Here is a 17653-nt window from a genome sequence, read left to right as displayed (position 1 = left end):
TCAGTTAAAAGGGGGGCACACTGGATTGGGGTGTGATTAATGTCCTTATAAGAAGATGGCTATGCAAAAACAGAGACACACAGGGAAAACAGCACATGACAACAAAAGTAGAGATTGCAGCTGTGCAGCTTTAAGACAAGGAACAGAGAGGGGTGGACAGGGAGGCCTGGCGTGCTGCAGTCCATGGGGTCGCAAAGAGTCAGACACAACTGAGTGACCGAACTGAACTGAAGACAAGGAAAGTCTTGTCAAATAATACCAATTTTCCAGTAAATCACCAGAAGCAAAGAAGGATCTCCCTAAAGGCTGGGATCATGCTGCCAACACCTTGATTTTAGATCTAGACTCCAAAACCTTGAGCTAATACATTTCTGTTCTAAGACACCCAGTTTGTGGTACCTTGTTACAGAAGTCCTAGGACACTAATGCAGAGATTTCCACGTCTCTTGAATAACTGAATTATCTGACATCACCTGGCTCACTTTCTTACAGCAACTGATATTCTGGACCCAGTTTTTCACAGTCCCCATCACTCCCTATTGTCCCACTGACACCAAAGCCATATATCCATGGTCATTCAGTAAGACATCTGCATGGCTGTTTTCTTTATAGATGAGAAATATTTCCATATAGCCATATCTCTACCAAAAGATAAACCAGGAGGGGCATCTGGTTTAATAAGAAGGTGACCAGGCCCACATCTTCATGGAAGTGAAAAATGTTTCCAGGTGTTAATGCAAACTAAGGCCTTTTAAAAAATAGCAATTTGCAGGACTTCTGTAGCAGTTCAAAGGTTAAGACTTCACCTTGCAATGCAGGAGTGTGGGTTCTATACCTACCTGGTCTGGGAACTAAGATACCACATGCCCCCTTGTCAAAAAACCAAAACATAAAACAGAAGCAATAGTGTAACAAATTCAATAAAGACTTAAGAAATGGTCCACATCAAAAAAATCTTAAAAAAAAAAACCAATTTGTTCTTTTACTTTCCAGCTCGATCCCTGTGGGCATCTGAGTTTTCCAAGACTGCCTCTGCTCACCTCACTGGACATCTGGACAACGTCTCTATAAAAAGGGCAAAACCACATTTTCCAGGAAGAATGCATTCTGCATCATTCCAAAAAAGCCTGAAGCCCCTGATTCTTCAAAACAGGATATATAGATGTTATAAACCAAGACCAGGTATCCTTTAAATCCTTCAAAAGGTCTAAGTATTTATGTTTTTAATTTTGGGCACACATCCCCAGAGGCCTAAATACAGGATACGTCTGTAAATTTTCCATGAATAAATGACAGTAACCAGGTCCATGGCCTACTTATTTATGTTGCCTTGAGAAGTAGTTATAACAGGTTTTTCTGCATCAAATATGCAGAGATATGAGGGTGCCTGCCTTCAGGGCCCCTCTATGGGTTGCTCGCTCCCCTCCTCCATCCCTGGACCACCGTCCTGCAGATCCTGGCATGGAGCCAGAGCAGGGCAGCTGTGCCACCGCTGGCTCACCTTGGGTGGCTTCAGGCCCTTCCCGCGATGTCTTCTGGACCGCAAGAGCCGTTCTCTCTCCTAGAAGGAAACACAACCATTTGCATCTTCAGCCAGTCTTCACATCACGCCCAGGGACCCACTGGCTCCAAGAGGGCGTAACTCACAAAGTTGCTGCGCCTACCTGTCTGCACCGGGCCTGGGTAGGCCCAGGTTCTGAGCACCCAGGGCACGGCTGCTTCTCAGAACTGACAGCTACAGAGCCACACCGTGAACTGGACTTGGACCCTCCCAGAAAAAAAATGCCAAGGTTGGCCAGTACTGTAAAACTCCACCCTGGCTGCCTTTGGGGCTGGAAGCTATAAAACTTGAAAGTGGTGAAAGTGAAAACGAGTCAAGCGGTGTTACCTAGTTACCTACTGTCAGTGACCCCAACAGAAAATAAACTCGTGGCTTCGATCTCACACAGAGCTGCGGCCAAAGCCCCATGGGGCCTCTTCCTGGCCAGATGACACACCTCGTTTCCCTGATTCTCAGCTTCTTCCTTTGCTATAAGTGCTAGAACCTGCCCTGCAAGAGACTGCGATTACCTGTGGCTTCTGTCCGTAGAAATGGCACCTACAGGGGTATTAGCAGGAGTGGCAGCATTCTGCCCCAGAAGAAAGCAGCAAATTCTCTCCTTCCTGATTATCTCCTTTCTGATAGGCTGCTCCTATCCTCTTTGGCTGTCAGGACACCCAGAGACAAATACGGTGCCTGGCAACAACCCTATGGTCCACCCATGTGTCCCTCCTGATCTTGACTGACGCTGCCATCTTCATTTTCGCTCGTCTTATCTGTTTATTATTCCTCTTTCAACCCTGTCATCGTTTTGCTGGGTGTGTTTTTTTCGCCTTATGTGGCATAAAGACTTTTATGTGCAATGAAGCAAAGAAGGTTGAAAGAATAAATGGAGGGGGGTGGAATAAAGGCAGGATGGAGAGAGGAAGGAATGGATGGGAGAGGGGGAGGATGGGAAGGCAGATGGAAGGAGGGGAGGGAGTATAGATGGGTGAGTGGAAGGAGGGAGCAGAGATGGAGAGATAGGCAAGCAAAGTGAATTGGACAACTTACAGTCAAAGCCTTTTCTAGAGCTTTGGTCACTGGCTTTTCTATTTTTTGAAGTAGTACTCTTTGCTTCTAAGATACAACTAAAGCTCACTACAAATGCTCCCTTCATGGTCCCTAAGCTCCTTCCACAGAGAGCAGCAGAAGTCTCTGGATGTCACACTCAGCCGCCTTAAGATATACTCACACTCCCCCCTCCTTGATCTTACAAACACACACACACGTCTTAGCAAGTCCTTCAAATTCCGGTCTGATTATAAGGTTCCGGTTTTCAAATTCACAGTCTGCAATAATAGGCTAAAAAAAAAAACATCAGACTTCTCCAGGACAGATCGATCACACCCACTCTGTAAAGGCCAGAGACTCTTTTCAACAGAGGCTGTTGCTGCTTCTTAATGGCAGCAAACTCTGGATAAGAGCTGAGCAAAAAGAGTAACCATGGAAACCGCTCCCAGATACCGGGTGATGTCGTGTAAAGCAAGTGGAGGCTGCTTTCTGGAAGAATGGAGCAGGAAGGCCCCATCACCAGGAGGAGCTCCGTGAGACGCTCCCCCGCCCCCCTGCGCCCCACGTTGCCTGCACCCCTGATGCTATTCTGGAGGCCCATGTCTCCTGGCACCCCACGGAGGGCTTGGCACTGGTGCAGGCGCAGACATACCAGTGAGAGATCGTCAATGACGTGCTGCTGCTCCAGCACCTGCAGCCTCAGGAACTCGATCTCCTGCTCGTCCCGTGTCAGACTAAGGTCGTTCAAGGAAGTGTGCCTCTTCAGGGACGCCTGGGCGGACAGTTTCTCTTTCTGCAGCCAAGGGAAGAGAGGACACTACAGGGCTGCTCATCCACAACCCTTGTCAGGGACCCACCATGCGTCAGGGTATGGAGTGTGGGCTTGGGGATACAGGATGGAAAGATGGAGGGAGGGATGACTGCTCCCTGGTCCCCACGCTGGAGGAGCAGACAGCTGCAGACCAGGGCCAGGCTCGAGGCAGGGCCGACTGTGCCCACTGCTAACAGGAAGGACTAGCAGGCAACGGGGTGGGAGAGGTGGACGTCTGCCCTGAGCCTAGAAAGCGTGGGTGCTGGGGGAAGAGAGCACACCACGTGGTAACAATGCACATTCACACCTGGACGTTCCAGGGAACAGGGAGAAGGGTGTTCCATCTCCCGGAGCCTCAGTCTTCTCAGCTGTACAATAGGCACGCTTGAGGCTACTTTGGACAATGAAGCTCAGAGTATTCCTTAAACCATCAGCTGCAAGACACCACTCTGACCACAAAGACCAGTCATTCTTGCTGGAGCAAATGAAAGGCCCTGATTCAAAGCACTTGGAGCAAAACTGTAATTGTCGGCCTACTGAGCTGCCCCAAGGTGCCAGGTCTTCTGTGAGAACCTTCTGTGTCATCACTCCATCCTGTCCCTGACCCTATAGCACTGATGTTTTCAATCCCATTTCATGGATGAGAAAGAGGGCTGGGCCCAAGGACCCCAGGTGGAGATGGCAGAGCGGAGGTGCAAACCTGCTGTCAGGCCACCTGGTACACGCTCCTTCAGACACAGATGCCCACAGCACTGTGAATTCTGGGGAACAGAGGCTAGAGGGATGGGGTGGGGTGGGGTTGGGGGCGGGTGGGAGATGGCCTAGGAGAACTTGGACTGCTCGGGTCAGGGGCTGGAGGAGCCCAGGTGGAGACAAGGGCTTCGGGTCCATGACTCACCATCTCCACGTTTTCCCGAGTGAGGTTCTTAATCTTCTCTTCCATCCTCTGGATGCTCTGTAGCAAGTCCTCATTCTTCTTGTTCATCCGCTTGTTCTTCTCCACCAGGGGCTTCAGCTGGACCTCCGTCTCGCGGGAGCGTTTCAGCTGCAATCAGACGGACACAGAGGGCAGCAGCTGTAAGACCCAGCTGTGGAGGCCAGCAGAGATGCCACCTGGCTGAAGCCGCCCCTGCGGGGACCACATCGCCTACGTGATGCAAACACCAGGAAGAGCCCCCAGATACCTGGCTTCCAGACACAGGCTCCCACCTGAGCCTCAGGAGGCCTCGGGCAAGGCAAGAGGAAGGGGTATAGCCCAACACAGAGACTCAGAGATCTGCCTCAGGTCACCCTGCTGGCAAGAGGCCTGAGCTGCATCCACACTTCCCTCATACTATACTACTAAGTCACTCCAGTCGTGTCCGACTCTGTGCGACCCCACAGACGGCAGCCCACCAGGCTCCCCTGTCCCTGGGATTCTCCAGGCAAGAATACTGGAGTGGGTTGCCATTTCCTTCTGCAATGCATCAAAGTGAAAATTGAAAGTGAATTCGCTCACTCGTGTCTGACTCTTAGCGACCCCATGGACTGTAGCCTACCAGGCTCCTCCATCCATGGGATTTTTCAGGCAAGAGTACTGGAGTGGGGTGCCATTGCCTTCTCCGACACTTCCCTTACCTCCAGGCAAAACCCCCAGAGGTCAAGGTTCACATGCATAAAAGTCAGTCCAGCCATCTACCTCCTCCTGGCCACCATTTCTCCCCAGGCACAGACTTGTGCCTGCTCAGACTTGTGAAAGCTCAGCACTCTTCAGACAACAGAGGATCCCTGGGCCCGGCTCAGTGCTGCGGGTATGAGAAAGATGGGGTAGCACCCGGCCCTGAGCTGCTCCCCGAGTCCTCTGAGCATGGTCCCTGTGACCGGTGGGGTGTCCCTCCAACCTCGCATCTGGTCAGCATCTGGAGGGCCCCTCTTGGGCCCGGGTCCTGTCCTAGGGGCTGCGTCAAAGGGAAGACACAGTCACCTGGGGGTGACCGTCCAAGAGATGGGGGAAGAGAGCAAAGATGGTAGGAGAGGTAGGAACACAGTGAGACAGGTCCTCATGGATGTTCCAGACAGGGCAGGCACACTGTCAGGGGTCAGAAGGGGCAAGAACATGCCACGTCCAAGGAGCTTCATGGATGGCAGTGGGAACACGCAATGTGGGGGATGGGAAGGGCTGGGCCTGGTGAGGCCTGATTTAGGGAGCTGAGAATATATCATCGGTTTCCACCCCCAGCTCGCCAGCCCTCCCCGCCCACCCTCCTCTGGCCAAAGGCTTTGAGGCACAAGCATTCTGTGGTCGGGTCTGCCTTCTAGAACAATCCATCACTCTGACTGCTGCGTGCAGGCCAGTCCAGAGAGACAGAGACACGAGAAATGATGCTGGACGGGGATACGGAGCAGGGACTGGGAGACTGCACAACTGGAAGCATCCTCTCTTCCTCCTGCATACAGTGTCCTCGGCAACACACTAGCTGCAAGACCACAGCCAAACTTTCAGCCTCAGTTTTCTCATCTATAAGATGGGAATAACAGTAGCAAACTCCGGGAGACAGTGAAGGACAGGGAAGCCTGGTGTGCTACAGTCCATGGGGTTGCAAAGAGCCCAGCACAGCTAAGTGACTGAACAACAATGGTAGTATCTGCCTCAGACACTTGTTGCGAGAATGTGCATGGGTATAGCTTCTGCAGGGTTATTTTAATGGATGAAAATTAGAAACAACTCAAATATTCATCCATATGATGCCAGCTGCAAGACCCACTGCATCCATCAGGTACTCACCATGTGTCCAGGCATCCCCTCTCCTTTAACCCTCACCTCGATCCCAGGAGGGGCTCCTTCCCATCCCCATTTCACAAAGAACCTGGCCACAGAGAGGTGGTGCGATGTGCTCAAGGTCACACAGAAAGTGCCAGAACCAAGAACCAAACACAAGGGACTGACTGCAGACCTCTGCCTTGGGTCACCAGGATGTGAGAGTTAAGATGAAACACTGATGGTAGTCATGAGATGTAAAATGTACCTTGACTCATACATTGTACCGCTAGAAATCTTCTGCAGAGATAAAGGTTCCAGGAAGTAAAAACAAAAATGTATCTGCTGTGTGGCTTTGTGTACAATAGCAGAGAAACCTGAAATAGCCTAAATCTTTACCAGTAGAGGAGTGGTTGAGTAAACCATGGTTTGGCCACACAGACAGAGTTCGACACAGTTGTTACAAAGACAAAGGGAGATCTTCAGGCATGGTTGGGAAATGGGGTAACTGATACATCAAGGGAAAAAAGCAAGTTGCAAAACAATACACAGGGAAACTATCCTGTGTGTAACCATAAAATAACAAAAAAGGCTCTTCCTGAGTGTAAAGACATTCACATAAACATGAAAAGCATGTCAGAACCACTTCAAACTGTTAACAGTAGTTATCTCATGATTTTAAGATCCCAGCACTGTTATTTACAGTATGGAAGCAACCTAGATGTCCTCTGACAGATGAATGAATAAAGAAGCTGTTAGTACACATATGTAAAATGGAATATTACTCAGTCATAAAAAGGAACGAGTTTGAGTCAGTTCTAGTGAGGTGGCTGAACCTAGAGCTTGTTATACAGAGAGAAGTTAAGTCAGAAAGAGAAAAATAAATATTGCATATTAATGAATATATGTTGATTCTAGAAAGATGGTACTGAGGAACCCATTTGTAGTGCAAAAATAGAGACGCTCGCATAGAGAACAGACTCGTGGAAATAGCGGGAGAAAGAGAGGGCGGGACGAGCCGAGAAGGTAGCACTGGCACGTATACACTACTACCTGTAAATAGATTAAAAAAAGATTAAAAAGATAGCTAGCAGGAAGTTGCTATGTAACAGGGAGCTCAACCTGTTACTTTGTGACAGCCTAGAAGGGTTGAATGCTGAGAGTGGGAAGGAGGTTAAAGGAGGGGACGTATGCATACTTATGGCTGATTCACGCTATGCATACTTATGGCTGATTCACGCTGTTGTACGGCAGAAACCAGCACAACACTGAAAAGCAATTATCCTCCAATTAAAAATAAATTAAAAAAAGATCCCAGTTGTGGCAAGCTTATCAATTCTTTCTTTAAATGCTTCAGGTCTGAATTGTTTCAAGCAATACATTTTTTCTAATCCATTTAGTAAACTATTTTGCCTCTCATGAGGGATTTTTTTTAAGCTCATGAATATTTACCCAATAAGTGGAGACATAATATGAGGTGGAGCGTCTGATGAAAGCTATATAAAAATATGCCTTTAAAAATACTGGAAGGAAATGAAATTATTCTGATCCTGTTAAAACCATGAAGAAGTAACACTTAATAACACTTTTTATCTCCATGTGTTTCAAAAATACAGATACACTTACTTTTATAACAAAATTTCGAATAAAGAGAAATACTATGAGGCACTGTCAAGAAGTTTATATATTGACTACCACTCCATGAAAATTAGTTTAACTGTTTAATCCTGCATTTTCAAGAAGTTACTATTTTTACTTGAGATTTTTTTTTAACCAGAAGTTCACATTCACTACCTTTAAAAATAGAACTATGTGAACTTTTATGCAAAAGAAAGTAAACAGATAAGCAAAAAATAAAAATTGTCCATAATCACACCACCTAAAATAACTTCCACTATCCAGGATGATGATAATGTGTTTCTGTTCTGTAAACCGCTTTTATTATTTAATTTATTGTGGACAAATTTCCATGGCAGTTAAATATGATCTAAAACACCATTCTTAATGACTGCATACAATTCACTGCATAAATGTTCCATAATTATTTCGATCAGTACTTGAGGATCGAACAAGTGGGGTTTGGTTTCGTTTGGGTTCGGTTTTGGTTGCTACTATATAGAGACATCACTGCAATGAATACCCTCTCCTCGGACCCCTCACTGTACTTCTCCGATTGTCAGCTCAGGATAAATTCCCGCAGAAACTAAGGGTACTAACAGGTCTCTTCAACAAGTGTGTGCTTGATTTTTAATCAGGAAGAAATCAGGGGAAAGTAGAGAAAACCAGACAGCCTGGGTATTAACTTCCTGTTTAGAGCCTGGATTGTGGCCCCAGGACTGCTTTCCCGAACCCCGCAGGCTCCATCTGCCTCTGAGGGGGTGGGGGGCTGATTACCAGTTCATTCCTCTCGTCTGCCAAGAGGGTATTTCTGTCTTCCAGCTTCCGTATCACCGAATTCAGTTCAGCAATTTTTAGCTGAAATCGCCGCACGTCTCGCTCATCCATATGTTGATCCTAAAATAGAATCAAGACACGAATGTACTTTGAAAAAGCTTAACTGAGTCAGAGTGCTTCATGGACCCTCTCGGAAAACTCTCAGGACAAAGGTGAGCTCCTCATTAGGGGGACTGTCAGCCATGCTGGGGCTACCCCAAGTCAAGCAACATGTGGAAAGACCAGCTCCAAGGCGATGAGACGGCAAACCCTCCAGCAGCTCCGTAAGATCTGGGGACCTCCCATCTCAGCCCCTGCTCTCCGAGCATCTCTGATGAAGGCATGTCACTGACGTGCCAGGATGCTCCTCAAGGGCAGGCACTGTGCCCACCTCGCTCACCACTGAGATGCAGGGACCTCACGTGGTGTCTGCACACAGCCTACCTGACAGACACTTCAGTATTTAGTGAATGAATGAAGGAGTGAATGAATGAATGCCTGCAGCTTTGGCCTCTTCTGTGTCTCTTAACTACCAGCTGTGGCCCCAGGTGCCCTGTCTGTTGGCTGAGCTCCCTCTCCTGGGCAGGGGGCTCTGCCTTTAAATCATGTATTGTCCTCACTGGGTCCCTTTCTGAGCTCTTACTGGATACTCGGCATTCAAGCTTTCATTTCTTTCTTTTCAGTTGAACTCTAAGACCACGAGAGGCAAGAGCAGCCTGCATTCCCTGTGCCGAGCACTGGGGCTGGCCGCAGTGAATGTCTACACCTGTAGCAGGATGGGTAAGGGAGAGAAGGAAAGGTATACAGATGGATGGGAAGGAGAGATGGGGGAAGGCAGGCAGGCAAGTTCTCCAGAAGAATGACCAGTGGGAGGAGTGATGGGTAGGCGGTCGGCTCGATGGCCCCAGTGCTTCGTGAGCCCCTCACCTGGACGCCCATGAGCTCGGCCATGTCCCCTATGCCGGGCGGGAGCTCTCTCTTTGGACTACCGTGGTACCGCTCAGCCTCTCTGACCTGAACCAGCTGCTCATCCAAAGCCTCTTTCTGAAGCAGCAGCTTCTGGGTCTGCCCAGTCTGCACGCCGAGCTCCTTCTCCAAGGCTAGAATCACACGATCTTTCCCCTTGATCTCATCCATCTGAAAAGAGAAAGAACAAGTAGCTGACTGTAGGGGCTTGTGACCAAGGAGTGCTCTCCCTTGCTGGCCTCGGGCCCAGGGGAAGGTTCAGCAGCTCCGTGGATCCAGGGTGGCTGGACTCAGCAACACGGGGCAGAGAGACACCGTGGGGCACAGCCCAGGCCCTGCTCCTCTGTCAATCACCAGCTCCAGCACAGAGAAGCACAGAGCTGAGGGTTCAACCTATATCATCAACCAGACACTTACCCCGAAACTGACCTATGTTTCTTTCTCTCTTACCTTCATGACATAAAGTCAAATCCTGACCTTCCAGGGTCACCCAGCCACTCCCCACCCTGCCCCCTGCACCTCAGCTTGGTCAGAGTTGGTTGTCCTCCTGCCTCCCACTCCCGTCTGGCTGTATCTCCTGCTGCTGCTGCTAAGTCGCTGCAGTCGTGTCCGACTCTGTGCGACCCTATGGACAGCAGCCCACCAGGCTCCTCTGTCCACAGGATTCTCAAGGCAAGAATCCTGGAGTGGGCTGCAGCCTTCCAGCAAACAGCTCTCGCTAAGGTCTCCAAACCTCTCCTGGCCCCCAGACTCACCAGACAATTTTCTGTCCTCTCTCCTCACCCCATCTGACACTCTCACCCACCCTCTGCTTCATCAACTCCCCCTGCCTTCCTGCCCTCCATGGGACTGTCTCCATCTACTTTACAGACTCCTGGTTACCATGGAAGTCTGTAGTTTCCATGTAGTTTCCTCTTCCTATCTGTAGCCTCTTCCCGACCAGCCAAGTCCTCACGCACAACACTAACTCCCTGTATGCGGCTGGCGCTCCATCCTCCTCCCCCTGCTCTGACACCTCTAGGAGTCCCACAGTCAGAGAACTGACTGGCTGCTTCTGGGGCCCCCAGAGTACCTCGGTCTCCCCATGTGCGCGCCTCAGTGTGAGCCCCAGGCTCACTCAGCCTCATCCCTCATTCCCTACAGGAAACCAAGCAGAACAAAGCTCATAGGAGGAAGCTTCTGCCATATACCATACACTTCAGTTGTTTCTGGCCACAAAAGCCAACAGCTGAGAAACTGCCCCAGGAAGGGCGCTGTGCTGGTGTGCCCCCTCCCCAAAACCATGGCCTTCTTACCACTGGGAATGTAACTTCATTTGGAAATAGAGTCTTTGCAGATATAATTAGTTAAGGTGAGGTCACAGTGGAGTCCGGCGGCTCTAATGACTGGTGTCCTTATAAGAGGAAAGACACTCAAGCACAGGGAGGAGATGACCGCAGAGACTGGGGTGATGCAGCCACAAGCCAAGGAACACCTGGAGCCGCCAGAAGCTGGAAGAATCAGGAAGCACCCTCCCCTAGAGCCTTCAGAGAACAAAGTCCTGCAACACCTTGACTTCAGACTTCTAGCCTCCAAAACTGTGAGTGAATACATTTCTGTTGCTTAAGCCACCCAGTTCATGGTATTTTGTAACAGCAGTCCTAGGAAACTAATACAGGTGTTAAAAGAGAAAATTTCCCAGTACTAGAGTTTCATTAATTGACAAAAATCATAATAGTTTCAACTACAGTGAATATCATCATGGAATTTAGGAATAAATTCTGAGATAAGGCACACAAAAAACTTCTGAAAAGAATACTAACGCTTTAGTAAGAATGGTTTCAACAAACTCTGGATAGAGTCTTTATGACACGGTATTATTTAACACATACCTGTGTATGCCCGCCATGAGCAAGCCTGTATGTAAGGTGACATAACGTGGATATTGCCTGGATTACCCAACTCAAAGGTTAAAGCCATGTGCTATAAAACAGCTTGCCACAGAGGGAAAAGTACTAGGCATGGAGTAAGAAGGTATGAACTGGAGACTAAGCCCCCACTGGTGAACTGTGTGACCTCTGGCAAGGCATTTGACCTCTCCAGGCTTCAGGCTCACTTGTAAAATGGGGATGTAAAAAGGGGAACTGTGAGGACAGAAGGGGACAGCAGACAGGCAGGCTGCTTAGGAGCAAGGCCACCGATTGCTGGGTCCTGGCCCTAAGGCCACCACTCACTGGCTCCATTACCTTGGTTTGGTTACCTGATTTCTTCCTATGCCTCAGTTTTCTCATCTGTGAAATGGGGATAATCATGGGGATGTTGTGAGGGTGAAATGAATACATGGAAAGTGCCTAACACACAGTAGGCATAAAATAAACAACTCTAATTATAACTGTTGCAGGCATATATTAGGTCTCAATAAGTAGGACCTCCTGTCCTTCCTAGACTTTTATCTCCTTTGGTGTGCAAATATGAAGAACACAGCAGTGGTTTGAATTGTGGTTCCTAAAAAGGTATGTTCACATCCTGAATTCAGATACCTGTGAATAGAAACTTGTTTGGGAAAAGGGTCTTTACAAGTGTAATTAAGGACCTTAAGATGAGGAGATCATCCTGGATTAACTGGGTGGATCCTAAATCCAATGACAACCATCCCCATAGGACAAAGAGAAGATGCATAGGAATGGGAAAAACATAGAGGGGAGCCCTGTAAGAGGCAGAGACTGGAGTGATGCAGGCACAAACCCAGGAACGCTTGGAGGCCCCAGAAGCTGGAAGAGCAAGGAAGGGCCCTCCCTGAGAGCCTTCAGTGGGGCATGGCCCTACTGACACTTTGATTTTGGACATCTGGCATCCAGAGCAGCAAGGGAATAAACTTCAGTGTGTCTGTGGCCATTTGTTAAGGCAGCCCCAGAAAACAAATACAAATGCCCTTCTCATTAAGCACGCTCAATGGCACCCCACTCCAGTACTCTTGCCTGGAAAATCCCATGGATGGAGGAGCCTGATGGGCTGCAGTCCGTGGGGTCGCCAAGAGTCGGACACAACTGAGCGACTTCACTTTCACTTTTCACTTTCATGCATTGGAGAAGGAAATGGCAACCCACTCCAGTGTTCTTGCCTGGAGAATCCCATGGATGGGGGAGCCTGGTGGGCTGCCGTCTATGGGGTCACACAGAGTCCAACACAACTGAAGTGACTTAGCAGTTAGCAGAGGGTACACATTGAAGTTGATTGTAACCCGAATCAGAAGTTGAAACTCCTACCTCTGAATCAGACACTTTGAATCAAGACACAGATCGCTCAAGCAGAGAATACTGATTAAGAGCCCTGTCCTGAGCGCAGACAAAAGTAAGTTCAAATCCCCGCCCCCACCAGCTATGTGACTCTGAGCAGGCTGGGTCACCTCTATTAGGCTCAGCCTCTGTGAGGTGGAGACAATGATAACACCCTGTTTAACTAGGGGGAGATTCAGATCAACTACGGGAAGAATTTATCACAGAACCTGGCATCTTATAAGCACACAATCAATGTTGGCGGCCATCATTAATCTACTTTAGCTCCTGGCTATCTTATTTAAACAGCAGACCATGAAAAACTGATAAAATATAACTGAGATTTACAAAGGAGGAAAATGGTACCCCTAAAGCTCCAGACTGAGGTTTCCAAGCAAAGTCCCAGAGTTCTGACAAGCTCTTTGAGTGGCCTTTGAAAAAAAAAAAAGGCTTTTCCCCTTCCCTCTGCATCCCTCCCTGTCTCCCAAGACAATCTCCTGCAGCTCCCCACTTTGACTAAACCTGATCTGAAGGTGTGGGGAGCAGCTCCCCACTGCAAGGAAGAACTCTTAGTGACGCGGGAAACATTGTTGCCACTGCCCATTTCAACCCAGAAACTGTAAGAACAATATGAAAGGAGTTCATTAATTTAAACCACTTAGACTTGTTTTCCTGAATTCCAAATACCTAATTGAGTGCCATCAACAGATGCTGGAAACACCGATGAGCAAAACAGATCAGAGTCCCTGCCCTCAGAGCTTTCATTCCAGAGGGGAGGGTAGCTGAAAGCAGAAGAAGTCAATACTGGAGGAGACTAGAGCATGCTTAGTGCTAGGAGAAAAAATAAAGCCAGGGGAATTAGTGGTGCGAGCTGTTACAAGTTAACAGGTAGGGTTCCAGTCTGTTCCCCTCATCATCCTGGCTGCACACTTCTGGCTTTGCTCTGGGGCCAGGAAGCACTCTCTTCCACCACCACATTACACTAGTCCCTTCCACAAGAGGGCACAGCATCACAAGCAAGATGTCTCTGGAAATCCTCAGCTTAGAAGAGCATCCATTTCCTACTTGATTCCAGTAAGTGAGAAAAGGGCTTAAACCCAATCACATGGAACAGGTTCCTAGAAAACAGCCTCCACTAGTGGAGAAGGCATCCAGGAATGGACGGACAATGTGAAATAGATTCTGGAGCCAATATTTTCTAGGTTGTCACATTTCCCCAGACAGAGTCCTGGGGTTCCAGAGGTTAGGAGACCTGCCAGCTCACACGGCTGTGAAGTCACTCTTTGTTTGTTGACTCTGGTCTGGCTCCCAGCCTGATCTTAGTGATCCTTCCCCTTGCCCTGAGGACGGTGATGAAGTGTGAGCTTCTGACAGTGACCTTCTTGAGCTTCCCTGAACCCCATCACCTGAGTGTGCGGGACATTCCTGGATTGGTCCCTGCATCCATTTCCCCTTCTCTGACAGTCTCACTATCACCATGAAAGGGGGTGGGGCGGCACCACTCCAAATTCCCAGGGCAGGCCCTGATTGGCTCACACCACCTGCATGGCCCCGCCCCTTAATAGTAATTGGTTCAGGGATGGATACATGACCCACTCAGAGCCAACAGCCTGAAGAGGGTGCTGCTAGGACCCTCCTATTTCTTCGTAGGAGTTAAGAAAGAGCTTCTCTCACTTTCTCTGGGCTGTTTCTTCTGAGGACGTTGAGTCTGACACAATGATGGCATCTCACCAGCACAGTGAGAGTCTAAAGTCTGAGAACGATAAAAGACGGGGCAGGGCCTAAGAAATCCAGGTCCTGGGTGACATCATTAGTCCCACTGGGGCTGTGCCAGAGGCTATTCCAGCTACTTTAGCCAAGAAAACTGGTTTGAGGTAGAGTTTCTGTCATTTGCAACCATAAGATTCTAACTGATGGGAAAAAATAACAGTTCTGGATGATGGCTGTCTTACTTACATGCTACTGTGAGCTCAGGACGACATTTGTACTTAAGAGACATGCTCTTTCTCAGTCTTTAAAAGACCCTCAGGAGTCCTACTTGCCTAATCTTACCGGTGGGAGCAAGCGGCTGTTGTAATCCAATTATAGCAGCATAAGCAATTTGTTTTATTTAAAAAAATAAAAAATAAAAAAATAAAAGACCCTCAATGTAGACATTATCCCACTTTACAGATAACCTTGAGGCCCAGAACAGTGAATGCGCCCACACTCTAGGCAGTAGCAGATCCATGAATCAGACTCAAGCCAGCCTCTCTCGAGTCCTCCCTATGCTGTCTCTCTGCCCCAGAGGCACAGAATCTAGCCACTTCTCAGCAAGCACATCCAACAGCGCACACGTCTCAGTAAACACCCCAGTTTAGCCAGCTCCCAACAAATCCATCGATTTGGGGATAATTTCATTAGTGCTTCTTCATTGCAAAGTCTGAGGAATCAAGCTGCTACCCCCAGACCCATTCTCTTCTCCTCCTCGGTACCTGTGGATGAATGGTGTCCCCATCTAATTTCACGTCTACCTGGGAAATCAGAATATGAACCTGTTAGAAATAGGATCTTTACAGATGTAACTAAGTTGTTAAGCTGAGATGAAGTCGTAACACATTGGGGCAGGCCTTCCCTGGTGGCTCAGAAGGTAAAGAATCTGCCTGCAATGCGGGTAGACCTGGGTTTGGGACGATCCCCTGGAGAAGGGAATGACATCCCACTCCAGTATTCTTGCCTGGGAAATCCCATGGACAGGGGAGCCTAGCAAGCTACAGTTCTTGGGGGTCGCAAAGGGTCAGACATGACTGAGCAACTAACACAACACAACTAGATCCACTAACTGGTGTCCTTATAGAAAGAGGACAAGACATAGGCATGTGGAAAAGGAAAGGCCACGTGGTGGCCAAGGCTGGAGTGATACAGCGTGAGCGGAGGAAGGCCAAGGATTCCCAGAAACCACCTGAGGGTGGAAGATGACCACACCCTCCTTCATCTGTCCTCCTACTGCCAACCAGGGATAAAGATGTGATGGCTGGCACTCCGTGGCAGGAGGGGCCGTGAGGAACAGGGCCACCTCACAGAGCCCCTTCTGAGGGGAGAGCTGAGAGGCCCTGTGGCCTGCACTACTCTGTGAAGCCCTTTCCAGACTTTGCACATTAACAGAGAAATAAATTCCAGATTTTAAGCCCCTGTGTAACAGGGTTGTCAGACCTAATCCTAACTGATCTAAGGAATGAGTCCAATGGCCCCACACTGACCACAACTGCCTTTTTCTCCTCAATTGTTTCTTAAGAGGCATGTTAAATGTGTAAGCGGAAGCCTGGAAGCCTTCCTGCATTTCTAATCCAATTCAGCTGACAAAAAAACAAAATGCAGGCCACCTTCTGAACAGTTTGCCAAGAGGCCTGTCTGAGGAGGGACATTTATCAAGTGGGGGAATAGCGGGAGAAATGGACATTAATTCCTTTCACTCTATTCTCCTAAGTGGCCCCCACACACGGAGACAACCTGAACTGGGGATATTTCTACTTGGCACTGGAATGGAAACAGATACCAAGTCCTGGGGCTTCCCTGATGGCTCAGATGGTAAAGAATTTGCCTGCAATGTGGAAGACCCAGGTTCAATCCCTGGGTTGGGAAGAAGGGAATGGCAACCCACTCCAGTAGTCTTGTCTAGAGAATCCCATGGGCAGAGGAGCCTGGAAGACTACGGTCTGTGGAGTCCCAAAGAATTGGACACAACTGAGTGACTAATACAAACACACACACACACACACAGACACCAAGTCCTTGGTACGTTTTAAATTAAGCTCAATCCATCTCTTGGGCAAATACATGTTTTCTCCCCATTCTATTTCCCTTAAATATACATTTCCTAGGGCTTCTCTGGAGACTCAGCCAGTAAAGAATCTGCCTGCAATGTGGGAGACCTGGGTTTGATCCCTGGGTTGGGAAGATCCCCTGGAGAAGGGTATGGCAATCTACTCCAGTATTCTTGCCTGGGGGGAGCCTGGCGGGCTATAGTCCATGGCGTTAGATGGGGAAAGTGTCAGACTTTATTTTTGGGGGCTCCAAAATCACTGCAGATGGTGACTGCAGCCATGAAATTAAAAGACGCTTACTCCTTGGAAGGAAAGTTATGACCAACCTAGATAGCATATTCAAAAGCAGAGACATTACTTTGCCAACAAAGGTTCGTCTAGTCAAGCCTATGGTTTTTCCAGTGGTCATGTATGGATGTGAGAGTTGGACTGTGAAGAAGGCTGAGCGCCGAAGAATTGATGCTTTTGAAGTGTGGTGTTGGAGAAGACTCTTGAGAGTCCCTTGGACTGCAAGGAGATCCAACCAGTCCATTCTGAAGGAGATCAGCCCTGGGATTTCTTTGGAAGGAATAATGCTAAAGCTGAAACTCCAGTACTTTGGCCACCTCATGCGAAGAGTTGACTCATTGGAAAAGACTCTGATGCTGGGAGGGATTGGGGGCAGGAGGAGAAGGGGACGACAGAGGATGAGATGGCTGGATGGCATCACTGACTCGATGAACATGAGTCTGGGTGAACTCCAGGAGTTGGTGATGGACAGGGAGGCCTGACGTGCTGTGATTCATGGGGTTGCAAAGAGTTGGACTCGACTGAGAGACTGAACTGAACTGAACTAAGCGACTAACACTTTCACTTTTTTTATACATTTCCTATGGCAGAGGAACATATTTTATATGTCTCCTATTACAGAAACTATAGGCTGTTGATAAAGACGGTTAACTTAATTCTCAGCACGCTGCATGCTGGAACAGATATGTGATCATTCCTCCTTCTGTAGATGAGGCACCAGAGATTTAGTGACCGTATGCAACCTGATTGGGGTCACAGCTGACAAGT

At 48.5% G+C, this 17653-nt stretch overlaps 1 protein-coding gene across 1 annotated transcript in view; it reads right to left on the bottom strand.

Moving 5' to 3' along the window:
• The window catches only part of JAKMIP1 (janus kinase and microtubule interacting protein 1), a 153636-nt gene that overhangs the window by 45643 nt on the left and 90340 nt on the right, over positions 1-17653 (bottom strand). Inside the window, exons 4-8 of the mRNA XM_070371875.1 lie at positions 9502-9711; positions 8536-8655; positions 4303-4449; positions 3246-3386; positions 1502-1561 (exon numbers count right to left, since the gene is read on the bottom strand). Coding sequence (XP_070227976.1) covers positions 1502-1561; positions 3246-3386; positions 4303-4449; positions 8536-8655; positions 9502-9711 — 678 coding nt within the window. The remainder of the gene's footprint in view (positions 1-1501; positions 1562-3245; positions 3387-4302; positions 4450-8535; positions 8656-9501; positions 9712-17653) is intronic.

Source organism: Bos mutus, chromosome 6, assembly GCF_027580195.1.
Source record: "Bos mutus isolate GX-2022 chromosome 6, NWIPB_WYAK_1.1, whole genome shotgun sequence".
In the NCBI taxonomy this organism is placed as follows: Eukaryota; Metazoa; Chordata; class Mammalia; order Artiodactyla; family Bovidae; genus Bos; species Bos mutus.
Note: the sequence above shows the minus strand (reverse complement) of the source record. Positions and strands in the feature narration are given on the sequence as shown.